The 13,691-nt window shown below is 44.6% G+C and overlaps 1 protein-coding gene across 1 annotated transcript in view; it reads left to right on the top strand.

Annotated features, from left to right (window-relative positions):
- The window catches only part of SLC17A7 (solute carrier family 17 member 7), a 136,257-nt gene extending 131,362 nt beyond the window's left edge, over positions 1-4,895 (top strand). The window contains exons 9-12 of the mRNA XM_040433031.1: positions 1,113-1,245; positions 1,628-1,738; positions 4,158-4,285; positions 4,554-4,895. Coding sequence (XP_040288965.1) covers positions 1,113-1,245; positions 1,628-1,738; positions 4,158-4,285; positions 4,554-4,895 — 714 coding nt within the window. The remainder of the gene's footprint in view (positions 1-1,112; positions 1,246-1,627; positions 1,739-4,157; positions 4,286-4,553) is intronic.
- The last annotated feature ends 8,796 nt before the right edge of the window (positions 4,896-13,691 follow it).

Raw genomic sequence — 13,691 nt, 5'->3', positions numbered from 1 at the left:
GCAGGATAATGCACCATGTCACAAAGCTCAAATCATTTCAAATTGGTTTCTTGAACATGACAATGAGTTCACTGTACTAAAATGGCCCCCACAGTCACCAGATCTCAACCCAATAGAGCATCTTTGGGATGTGGTGGAACGGGAGCTTCGTGCCCTGGATGTGCATCCCTCAAATCTCCATCAACTGCAAGATGCTATCCTCTCAATATGGGCCAACATTTCTAAAGAATGCTATCAGCACCTTGTTGAATCAATGCCACGTAGAATTAAGGCAGTTCTGAAGGCAAAAGGGGGTGCAACACCGTATTAGTATGGTGTTCCTAATAATTCTTTAGGTGAGTGTATATAAACTGTTTTTTAACATAAAAAAATGATTCAAGATTTTGCAAAACATCACCAGATCACTTGATCTTTACATTGATTTAAAATTGAAATTACAGTTTAATTATAATTCCAGAGGTATGACGGTAATATATACTGAATCATATAGTACTGAATCAAAAATGAACCTATCTAGGGATGGGTAGAAATATTAATAACTACTAGGAATTCGCCACCCTTGGCTAAATTACTCAACTTGCCCCAGATAACAAAATATAAAATATAACTTTTATTAATCCGTGTTAAAATAATAAATGTATATAGAATAGTAGGGAGTGCACTGCCTCTAATAGTCCTCCGGTTCCTGCTAACTATTACCACCGTAGTCCGTTACATTCACTGACGCTACTTGTAACCTCTGCTACTAGCACTAGACATCTAAAAACTATTCACTGCCCTCCAACATGTTTTGTTCCCCCCCCCCCCCAACTGAGTTCTGCCCGTTACCCCTGATGAAGTCAGTGTATCTGGCAAAACATGTTGGGGGGGCAGTGATTGATTTTTTTACATATCTAGCACTAGTAGCAGAGGTTACAAGTAGTGTCAGTCAATATAACGGACAACAGTGGTAATAGTTAGCAGGAACCGGAGGACTATTAGAGGCAGTGCACTCCCTATAGTCCTCTTCCGCAGTGTGGGCAAGTTGGGTAATTTAGCCAAGGGTGGCGAATTCATAGCAATTACTGAATCATATAGGTAGTAGGGTTTCCTAAACTGCATATGCCCTGCAGGTTGGACTGATCTCTGCGCTCCCACACTTGGTTATGACCATCATAGTGCCCATTGGAGGACAGATTGCTGACTTCCTGCGTACCAAGAGAATCATGTCTACCACCAATGTCCGTAAGATGATGAACTGTGGAGGTATGTCCAGTTCTTTACTGGGATAGTAGAGAGTCACATGCCTAGTAACCCATATATAACCAATCAACAGATGCTTAAATCTTCTGGACCTCCATGCTGAGGCTAACCATTGATATGTAAGATAGTGAGGTAATTATATCATATGAAACTAAGGTTATCACACCACTGGAGGCTCTACTGTTCTCTTGTATGATTGGAGATTAATTTCCCTCAACCCCTTTTGCCAAAAACTGGTGGTCAATGTACAACTAGGCTATGAAATAAATGTTGTTTTTTTTTGCTGATTTTCATTGTTTGATTTGAGAAACAGATAAGCTAGGTATGGCAATATATATATGTATATCATTCTCAATGCATTTATTTATCTTTGCTCTTCTTCGAGGCTTTGGCATGGAGGCTACCCTGCTCCTAGTTGTGGGCTATTCCCATACCCGTGGAGTAGCTATCTCCTTCCTTGTTCTGGCAGTAGGATTCAGTGGCTTTGCTATTTCAGGTGGGTCATTAAGTGCAGTTATGTCAGCAACTATGGAATAGTCTATGATAATATGTGAAATGTCATTGTTACAAATAGTCTGGCAGTTGGTGCTACATGAAGAATCAAGAACAAGATTAACAATGTGACACTTCTGATGAGCGTATGATAAGCAATTATGTTGAGAAAATGGCTGTATATGAATTAATGTATCATGCTTGTCCCAACTGGGCAATCCCTTCTTGGACTAAATCTAATCTATGTACAGTAGGTGCAACTAGTGATGATCGGCAGGGGCAATATTCAAATTCGTGATATTTCACAAATATTTGGTAGAATATTCGTCATACATTTGCAAATTCGAGATTATTTTCTTGATTGCGAAAAATCTGCAATGTAATATTTGAGTAATGTGCGTGAAAGACAGGCGTGGGTCACTATAGCTACATTTTTCAAGCTGCTATAAGTTTCCTGAGACTGGAGAAAATGGTTGGCATGGCAGAACATTACAATAGCTTTCTATGCAGATAGAGTGCTCCAATATATTCGAGATTGCGAAATCTGCACTAATGATGCAAATATTTTGGCGCAACTTCACATTTTAACAGGTCTGACTACTTATTCGTGATTGGTGCACTAAGTATTGTTGTGAACTTGTGACATCGCAGCACTATGTCTGTATGTATGTAGCACACATACACACATGCATACATACATACCTACATCACAGCACTATGTATGTAGCATGTATGTATGGGCAGCAGAACCTATCAGGTACACTATATCAGGATATAACCTACACTGACTATCTTCCACTAACTATCTGTATTATATATATATAAGCTAACTAACTAACTATCTAATGTAATGACACAGGAAAGCAGAGAGCACAGCAATGACACTGCTCTCTCTCTCTCAGATCTGCAAAATACTGCATACAAGGGCTGCTGGGGAGGTTCTTATATAGTAAGGGGTAGGCAACTTTCCTATTGGTTGCTAGGGATGTTGCTAAGCTCAGACAAAGACATTGCAGCCTTCTCATTGGCCCACAAGGACAAAGGGAGGTTACTGATGAAAAAAAAATCTAGAATATTCGAAATTACGAATATATAGCACTATATTCTAAATATTCGCGAATTCTCGAAGTGCCGATATTCGCGATTAATATTCGCTATTCGAATATTCGCGCCCAACACTAGGTGCAACTACTTTAACCCTCAACGATCAGCTGTTATGGCTGGGGGAAGCTGCAGATGGCCTCTAATGAGATATTACATAGCACTCTGCAGCAGCTCTCTTCTGTCTCATAGAAATGGTCCTGAGTATATTATCACACGCCATAATATCTTATAGGGCTCATATGAGTACACTCTTTCTAGCTGGGAGGACTCTTTAAAGGCCCACCATTTTTCCTGAAAAACATATTCCAACAAGCACAGCACAAGGTGCCTGAATGCCTTTTGCACTGGTCAGAGATTCCCTTCAATGCATATTCTTTCACATCCATACTAGGGCATCAACTGAAACCATTCAAACCATTGCAGATCGGTCAGAAATATTCATCATATTGTAATAAGTACAACAATGGATTATGCATTTTTCATCCTTAATGGGGTTTCTGAGACTTTATTATTGAGGAGCTATCTTAACATCTTTAGGCCTCATGCACACGGCCATTGTTTTGGTCCGCATCAGAGCCGCAGTTTTGGCGGCTCGGATGCGGACCCATTCACTTCAATGGGGCCGCAAAAGATGAGGACAGCACTCAGTGTGCTGTCCGCATCCGTTGCTCTGTTCCATGGCCCCGCAAAAAAAATAGAACATGTCCTATTCTTGTCCGTCTTGCGGACAAGAATAGGCATTTCTACAATGGGCCCTCCGTTCCGTTCCGCAAATTGCGGAAGGCACATGGGCGGCTTCCGTTTTTTTTTGTGGACCGCAAAAAACGGAACTGTTGTGTGTTGAGGGCTTAGTATAGACTTTTTCACAGGGAATACCCAAGTCACTACTTCCAGAGTAAACTCTGTTAGCAGTTGCTGCCATGTAGATAGGTTGCAATGCAGAGGTATGGTGGAGGACACCAGCCATCGGGATAGGTGAGCTGGTAAATCATTGCATGTATCATGTCTGTTTTTGGGAAATACACCTCTAGTCCATCGAGTCCATCTTGATACTGGTTTATACATAAAAACAATACAGGTAGTCCTCAGTTTGTGATCCTTTATTGTACCCAATGCAATGTTGTAGCTCAGTGTAAGCCTTTCTCAAGCATAGAACTGTTTTACTGTTTTACTATATATTTGTTTTCTGGAACCTCAGATGGGATATCTAAAAGGATGTGCAGAGTTGAGATACACTTGAAATTAAAAACCTAAGCAATATGTTATTCATTATAGTTATTTTTCAAATTCCTTTATTGGTTTATTCTTTCATATCTTAGGTTTTAATGTAAATCACTTGGACATTGCACCTCGATATGCCAGTATACTCATGGGTATTTCCAATGGTGTGGGAACCCTCTCTGGAATGGTTTGTCCCTTGATTGTAGGAGCCATGACAAAGCACAAGGTATGGAAATAAGAATAAGAAATTCATAAATGATTAATTATGCTCTCTGACTATGAATAATGGATGGCGTCTGGAGGCCTGCTGCTAGTCTATAATTATACTGGTGTTCCCATCCATTTTGTCACTTCACTGTTAAAGTTATACTTATTTATAGATCTGAAGACCATGGAATAAAAGTGTTTTACACATTTTCTAGAACAGAACATTTCACAAGTTAATATGAACAACATTAATTTTTTGGCATCTGTTTCCTTTCTATCCAATGCAGTCTCGAGAAGAGTGGCAGTATGTCTTCCTTATTGCTGCTCTTGTTCATTACTGTGGGGTAATCTTCTATGGCATATTTGCATCAGGAGAAAAGCAGCCATGGGCAGAACCAGAAGAAACCACTGACGAGAAATGTGGGTTCATTCATGAAGATGAGCTTGCTGATGAAAGTGAAGATCAGCCTCAGGGCTATGGTGGGTACGGCAGCTATGGGGCCACCAAAAGCACAAGCTTCCCCAATGGCAGTTGGCCAGCAGAATGGGAGAAGAAGGAAGAGTTCATTCAGGACCAAGGAAAAGACCCATACCTATATGGCACAGCAACAGAAAGGGACTTATCCTGAGAATAAACCCATACTGAAATCTAAGTAAAACAATAGCAATGTCTCCACTCCAACTGAGGGTGAGCAAGAATTTTCTGAAAGGTGACCAGTGTTGCCAAGCCTCCCCACTTTACATGATCACCGTGGCTTCCTTTCTGTTGTTTTAATGCATTATTATTTATCATAAGGGGTTAAAGGCAGTGCCTCTTCCAGTGCCCCACAACCACCCCCATTATTTTTGTGGTGTCCAAGAGCCCATTTTGTTTCTGGTATCAGTGATTTGCTTGTTTCTTGTCTAGATTACCACAAGACACATGTGTTCAAATGTCTATCACTCGTTTTAAGTGTGAAAGCAATAACCAATGAGTGCGTGAGGTTTATCATTGACATGAACACTGACCTACGTTAAGGTACACTTTTTTGTGGGTTGTTGGTCGCTAATCATTATTTGTGAACCAGAATTAAAAAGATGGGCATGACCCTGCGTGCACACATCTCCAGACAAGGCTGGGCACCAAAATACTTTCAAGCATTTCTTCTATTTATTTTCAAAAAATATAAAGTAAAACAAAAGTTTATTTAAAAATATAATATTATTTAAAGATTATTATTAAAAATATAGAAAAATAGATGTGTTTACAAAAAATGAATATATAATCCCATATTGAATCTCAAGGAAGTCCTTCTGTTTTGCAAGTCAAAGGGGCTACCTGAGTTTTTATGGGTCAGTGTTGGGGTACATGTCCATTTGGGTGGAGAATGAGTGGTATATATTTGCCATTGTGGTGGGTATTGTCATTTTCCAGTCTTGGGACTTTACTTTGTGGTTGGTGAAATTGATGAGGCACATGTTGTGTGTTGTTGTGTGCTCGGCAATGGGTCAACTCATGGCATGCTGTGTTCTCTTTTGGACCGACATGATTGCAAAAAATCAAAACCATATACATTACTTGTCAATGATATTTTATTGCTGGTTCATCTGGTTCAAGTCAATGTCCTCTAGTCCAGAGAATGACAAGTGCATTACATTAGAGTCTTCTGTGTGGCCTCGTTGTACATTGCAGTAAATTTGGCGTAAAACTGTGCCCTCACCAAAACAACAACTTGTTTCCGTTTTAATGAATAATGTTCATTTTGGACTCTTATGCCAAAGCCCTTTCTGGAATTTTTAGATCTTATCCAAAGATGACAGATGTTAACTTGATAAGTGCTGTAGGCTTTTCCAGTTCTCAGACAACACATTTAACTCCAGTGTTAATATTATCACATGTCTTCATATGACCAGACCATGTTACCAGAGGCTGTACCATCTATTGAGGCACAATTCTAAGCAATAGAGGGATCTGGATACTGGTGTCCTCTATGTCATCAACCATACCTAGTGCATTCTACACATTATGCTTATAGCAGAGGGGAGAACTGGAAAGGATAGGTGTTTTCTGGGAGGGGTGATGGTTTGGAAGACAAAATGACTTAAACATGTGCAGTAATTGTACATAATAAATGATATTCTGATTGAGAGCATGGTGGTGTTTTTTTTTTACATTTTATCCCAGTATACTGGGAATAGTTTAGAGCAGAAAGCTTGTGCTTTCCAATTAGTTTCAGGGGTTTCATTTATTTAAGGTGGTTTTCAGTGCTATTCTTGCCATCCAAAATACAGAAACACCAGGAATTTGAAGGTCCTCAAGTAGGTTAAGAAAATCTGCATTAATTTGGATCCAATAAAAAAACAGTTTCATTGTGAAAGGAACCACATTTGGTGCTAAAGTGTATAGAGCCATATTCTGTATTTTTGCCCAATAGATATCACACAAGGTAGCAATGGGATCAACGATGTGTAAACTGGGTAGTTTTCAAAGTTCTTTGTCAGAAACTGTGACTACTTCCTGGATTGATCATCTTCCTAGCTTATAGAGTCTCCTATAGACTCCTAAAAGAGGGGATTGATAGATCCATATAGACAACCCAAATTCCTGTTGATAGTTGTTGTCTTCTTAAGGCTCTTTAACATGGGCGAGAATCTGGCAGATAATGTGGCAGTGTAAATGTACCGCCGACTTGTTCATCGGGTAATAGATAATTTGTACAGAGACAAAATGGTCATTTGCCGGCAGCAGATCATGCTGTGCAAAGAAGCTCTGCTGCCAGCAAACAATGAGTCTGTAGGGGGACAAGTGATGGCATTAGTAATTTCTCCTCCCCATACTGTGCAGGAGATCGCTGAATGTAAATTCAGAGGTCTCCTCCACTGACGAGCAGGCAATTACCGGGAAGGAACGCTTCCTTCCTGACAATCGCCTGCTCTCATCCCATCTAAAGGGACCTTTAACCTTTAGATCTAAAACCCAGGATGGCAGTCACTTTACTTAAAGGGGTTGTCGGGGTTCAGAGCTGAACCTGGACAAACCCCTTATTCCCCCATTTAGCCCCTCTGAGTTGAGTATCAGAGAATTTCATGCTCTGATGGCTCTCCCTTGCTCTGTGCTGTATAGGGCAGGGCAAAGGCTCTTAAGATCCGGTGACATATTGGGCTAGGCTAGGTGGAAGCTAGGGCAACACTAAATACCGCCCATTAGTGCCGGTGACATCACTGGGATCACTTCCGCCTAGCAGTGTAAAAAGGTAAACAAACAGCCTTTGCCCTGCACAATGTAGTACAGGGCAAGGGGGATCATCGGAGCATGAATTGCTCCAATGCTCAACTCAGGGGCTAAGTGGGGGAAGAAGGGGTTATGTCCGGGTTCAGAGCTGAACCCGGACAACACCTTTCAGAAACTGCAGTGGAGATCCCTTACACGCTCCACAACATGGATCCACTGGAGATTTTGAACAGTCCTTTGTTTGATAGAAAGGTGAGCTATAATACAGTAAGTAGATACAAGTTGTTAGGACCCCAAGCAATCACCACAGGAGAAACATAGCATTACACACTGGCCGATGAAATCAGTGCTATGTCTCACTTGGTGAGGTGCACCTTGTAAGTCAATGGTCTTGAGTCTCACAGGAGCCTCACCACTGGTATAGCAGGATGGAGACCGATATAGCCGAGCCAGAGAACCTGTGCGGCAGAAAGTAGGCCCGGTGCAGTAGAACTGAAAAGGAGTAGTGGAGCAGAGGTTGAGGTGCACATAAGTTGATGTAGTGATGTAGCAAGAACAGAGCAGTAAACCTGAACTGTTGCAGCAGGACTGGACCAGTGGAGCGAACTTGATGCAACAGAGCTGAATGTAATGGAGCTGAACTTGATGCAGCAGAGCTGTTGTAGTGAAGCAGAACTGATACAGCCTAGCTGATGTAGGCAAGTTGAACTTAATACTGCAGAGTTGATATAGTGGTGTGGAACTGATAAAGAAGAGAAAAAGTGCATTAGTTCACATAAAGTGATTAGACAGCATGCCAAAAGTTAGAAAACAAACCTTACCAGGTGCAGAGACTTCCTTGATGGTGCTGTGAATACATAGACTCTATTTTAGTTCATGAGCTTCCATATTGTGCATTTCGGCTTGTTTTTCTGCAATATAGTGACAAGCTATTCTCATAAACAGGGAGGAGTATGAGTAGAAAATTTCAGAAGATATCTGTGGTTTGACGTCTGAAGTCAGTCTGAATATCTTATCGTATGCCACCACGATGCATGCTTGAAGCTTCTGCAAAATAGCTTTCCTCTGGGGGTCTTATGTATATAGATATGGAAGGAAAATTGTAAATGGAAGTGTTCTGTTGTATTTTCAGTTTAGTCACAATGCTAAATAATATATAATAATTCGGCCTAATGTCTTAAGTTTCAAAGTTTGTCATACTAAGCGCACATTTTCATATTGAGCCAATCATTTTGGTAACATACTCATAAGAATAATTACTAGTGATTAGGGATGAGCGAACCCGAACTGTATAGTTCGGGTTCGTATCGAATTTTGGGGTGTCCGTGACACGGACCCGAACCCGAACATTTTCGTAAAAGTCCGGGTTCGGGTTCGGTGTTCGGCGCTTTCTTGGCGCTTTTTCAAAGGCTGCAAAGCAGCCAATCAACAAGCATCATACTACTTGCCCCAAGAGGCCATCAAGAGGCTGTGATTGGCCAGTGCAGCATGTGACCCAGCCTCTATATAAGCTTGGGTCACGTAGCGCTGCACGTCACTCTGCTGATACAAGCGTAGGGAGAGGTTGCAGCTGCGACGTTAGGGCGAGATTAGGCAGATTAACTCCTCCAAAAGACTTCATTCATTGTTTTTAGGCTGCCAAGAGCGTTTTTCAGTCACTTTTTTCTGGGGTGATCGGCGGCCATTTTGTGGCTTGTGGTGCGCCAGCACAAGCTACCACCAAATACATTTAACCATCAATAATGTGGTTATTTTTTACTATATCCTACATCAGGGTCAAGCTTTCATCAAGTGCATTTAACCATCAATAGTGTGGTTATTTTTTGGCCATATACTACATCAGGTGCAGGCTGAGCCTGTGTCACCCAAGTGCATTTAACCATCAATAGTGCGGTTATTTTTTGCTATATCCTACATCAGGGTCAAGCTGAGCCTGTCCCCCAAGTGCATTTAACCATCAATAGTGTGGTTATTTTTTGGCCATATACTACATCAGGGGCAAGTTGAGCCTGTCACCCAGCGCCTAAAAAATAGGCCTGACATTTATATTCATCCAAATCAGTACTGTTTTAGCTGGTCAAGTTATTTTTAGTGACCGTAAAAGCACAGTTTTTGTTCTGGGTTGAAAAACAATTCCCAAATTTGCCATTCTCAAAATTAGTGGTTTCTGCTGTATCAGGCCTACTTTAAATCTATCCCTAAAAGGGTATATTAGATTCAAGGTGCTGATAGGGTCATTCAGAAAAACTTAACACACACGCTACAGTGCAGATACAAGTCTAACTCTGTGATTAAACGTATACCTGTCACACAGCGCCTAAAAAATAGGCCTCACATTTATATTCAGCTAAATCTGTCATTACTGGTGTGCCTGTATTAGTGTAATACAGTACCTAAATAGATAGCCAGACAGTGTTAGGTGTCTGTAAAAAAAAGGCCTGAATTTTAATTCAATACATTGGCCCGAATAATATTTTTCTTATTGTGGTGAACGGTAACAATGAGGAAAACATCTAGTAAGGGACGCGGACGCGGACGTGGACATGGTCGTGGTGGTGTTAGTGGACCCTCTGGTGCTGGGAGAGGACGTGGCCGTTCTGCCACAGCCACACGTCCTAGTGTACCAACTACCTCAGGTCCCAGTAGCCGCCATAATTTACAGGGATATTTGGTGGGGCCCAATGCCGTTCTAAGGATGGTAAGGCCTGAGCAGGTACAGGCATTAGTCAATTGGGTGGCCGACAGTGCATCCAGCACGTTCACATTATCTCCCACCCAGTCTTCTGCAGAAAGCGCACAGATGGCGCATGAAAACCAAGCCCATCAGTCTGTCACATCACCCCCATGCATATCAGGGAAACTGTCTGAGCCTCAAGTTATGCAGCAGTCTCTTATGCTGTTTGAAGACTCTGCTGCCAGGGTTTCCCAAGGGCATCCACCTAGCCCTTCCCCAGGGGTGGAAGAGATAGAATGCACTAACGCACAACCACTTATGTTTCCTGATGATGAGGACATGGGAATACTACCTCAGCACGTCTCTTATGATGACGAAACACAGGTGCCAACTGCTGCGTCTTTCTGCAGTGTGCAGACTGAACAGGAGGTCAGGGATCAAGACTGGGTGGAAGACGATGCAGGGGACGATGAGGTCCTAGACCCCACATGGAATGAAGGTTGTGCCACTGACTTTCACAGTTCAGAGGAAGAGGCAGTGGTGAGACCAAGCCAACAGCGTAGCAAAAGAGGGAGCAGTGGGCAAAATCAGAACACCCGCCGCCAAGAGACTCCGCCTGCTACTGACCGCCGCCATCTGGGACCGAGCACCCCAAAGGCAGCTTCAAGGAGTTCCCTGGCATGGCACTTCTTCAAACAATGTGCTGACGACAAGACCCGAGTGGTTTGCACGCTGTGCCATCAGAGCCTGAAGCGAGGCATTAACGTTCTGAACCTTAGCACAACCTGCATGACCAGGCACCTGCATGCAAAGCATGAACTGCAGTGGAGTAAACACCTTAAAAACAAGGAAGTCACTCAGGCTCCCCCTGCTACCTCTTCTGCTGCTGCCGCCTCGGCCTCGGCCTCTTCCTCCGCCTCTGGAGGGACGTTGGCACTTGCCGCCCAGCAAACATGGGATGTACCATCAACACCACCACCTGCGTCACCAAGCATCTCAACCATGTCACACGGCAGCGTTCAGCTCTCCATCTCACAAACATTTAAGAGAAAGCATAAATTCCCACCTAGCCACCCTCGATCCCTGGCCCTCAATGCCAGCATTTCTAAACTACTGGCCTATGAAATGCTGTCATTTAGGCTGGTGGAGACAGACAGCTTCAAACAGCTCATGTCGCTTGCTGTCCCACAGTATGTTGTTCCCAGCCGGTACTACTTCTCCAAGAGAGCCGTGCCTTCCCTGCACAACCAAGTATCCGATAAAATTAAGTGTGCACTGCGCAACGCCATCTGTGGCAAGGTCCACCTAACCACAGATACGTGGACCAGTAAGCACGGCCAGGGACGCTATATCTCCCTAACTGCACACTGGGTAAATGTAGTGGCGGCTGGGCCACAGGCGGAGAGCTGTTTGGCGCACGTCCTTCCGCCGCCAAGGATCGCAGGGCAACATTCTTTGCCTCCTGTCTCCTCCTCCTCCTACTCAGCTTCCTCCTCCTCTTCTTCCACCTGCTCATCCAGTCAGCCACACACCTTCACCACCAACTTCAGCACAGCCCGGGGTAAACGTCAGCAGGCCGTTCTGAAACTCATATGTTTGGGGGACAGGCCCCACACCGCACAGGAGTTGTGGCGGGGTATAGAACAACAGACCGACGAGTGGTTGCTGCCGGTGAGCCTCAAGCCCAGCCTGGTGGTGTGCGATAATGGGCGAAATCTCGTTGCAGCTCTGGGACTAGCCGATTTGACGCACATCCCTTGCCTGGCGCATGTGCTGAATTTGGTGGTGCAGAAGTTCATTCGCAACTACCCCGACATGTCAGAGCTGCTGCATAAAGTGCGGGCCGTCTGTTCGCGCTTCCGGCGTTCACACCCTGCTGCTGCTCGCCTGTCTGCGCTACAGCGTAACTTCGGCCTTCCCGCTCACCGCCTCATATGCGACGTGCCCACCAGGTGGAACTCCACCTTGCACATGCTGGACAGACTGTGCGAGGAGCAGCAGCAGGCCATAGTGGAGTTTCAGCTGCAGCACGCACGGGTCAGTCGCACTGCGGATCAGCCCCACTTCACCACCAATGACTGTGCCTCCATGCGAGACCTGTGTGCCCTGTTGCGCTGTTTCGAGTACTCCACCAACATGGCCAGTGGCGATGACGCCGTTATCAGCGTTACAATACCACTTCTATGTCTCCTTGAGAAAACACTTAGGGCGATGATGGAAGAGGAGGTGGCCCAGGAGGAGGAGGAGGAAGAGTGGTCATTTTTAGCACTTTCAGGCAACTTTCTTCGAAGTGACTCAGAGGGAGGTTTTTTGCAACAGCAGAGGCCAGGTACAAATGTGGCCAGACAGGGCCCACTACTGGAGGACGAGGAGGATGAGGAGGAGGTGGAGGAGGAGGATGAAGCAGGTTCACAGCGGGGTGGCACCCAACGCAGCTCGGGCCCATCACTGGTGCGTGGCTGGGGGGAAACGCAGGACGATGACGATACGCCTCCCACAGAGGACAGCTTGTCCTTACCTCTGGGCAGCCTGGCACACATGAGCGACTACATGCCGCAGTGCCTGCGCAACGACAGCAGAGTTGCCCACATTTTAACGTGTGCGGACTACTGGGTTGCCACCCTGCTGGATCCACGGTACAAAGACAATGTGCCCACCTTACTTCATGCACTGGAGTGTGATAGTAAGATGCGCGAGTACAAGCGCACGTTGGTAGACGCGCTACTGAGAGTATTCCCAAATGTCACAGGGGAACAAGTGGAAGCTCAAGGCGAAGGCAGAGGAGGAGCAAGAGGTCGCCAATGCAGCTGTGTCACGGCCAGCTCCTCTGAGGGCAGGGTTAGCATGGCAGAGATGTGGAAAAGTTTTGTCACCACGCCACAGCTAACTGCACCACCACCTGATACGGAACGTGTTAGCAGGAGGCAACATTTCAATAAGATGGTGGAACAGTACCTGTGCACACCCCTCCACGTACTGACTGATGGTTCGGCCCCATTCAACTTCTGGGTCTCCAAATTGTCCACGTGGCCAGAGCTAGCCTTTTATGCCTTGGAGGTGCTGGCCTGCCCGGCGGCCAGCGTTTTGTCTGAACGTGTATTCAGCACGGCAGGGGGCGTCATTACAGACAAACGCAGCCGCCTGTCTACAGCCAATGTGGACAAGCTGACGTTCATAAAAATGAACCAGGCATGGATCCCACAGGACCTGTCCATCCCTTGTGCAGATTAGACATTAACTACCTCCCCTTAACAATATATTATTGTACTCCAGGGCACTTCCTCATTCAATCCTATTTTTATTTTCATTTTACCATTATATTGCGGGGCAACCCAAAGTTGAATGAACCTCTCCTCTGTCTGGGTGCCGGGGCCTAAATATGTGACAGTGGCCTGTTCCAGTGGTGGGTGACATGAAGCCTGATTCTCTGCTATGACATGAAGACTGATTCTGTGCTGACATGAAGCCAGATTCTCTGTTACGGGACCTCTCTCCTCTGCCTGGGTGCCGGGGCCTAAATATGTGACAGTGGCCTGTTCC

The sequence above is a fragment of the Bufo bufo genome, chromosome 1 (genome assembly GCF_905171765.1).
Source record: "Bufo bufo chromosome 1, aBufBuf1.1, whole genome shotgun sequence".
Classification (NCBI taxonomy): Eukaryota; Metazoa; Chordata; class Amphibia; order Anura; family Bufonidae; genus Bufo; species Bufo bufo.
The sequence above is the reverse complement of the archived record's forward strand: the minus strand, read 5'-3'. Positions and strand labels throughout refer to the sequence as shown.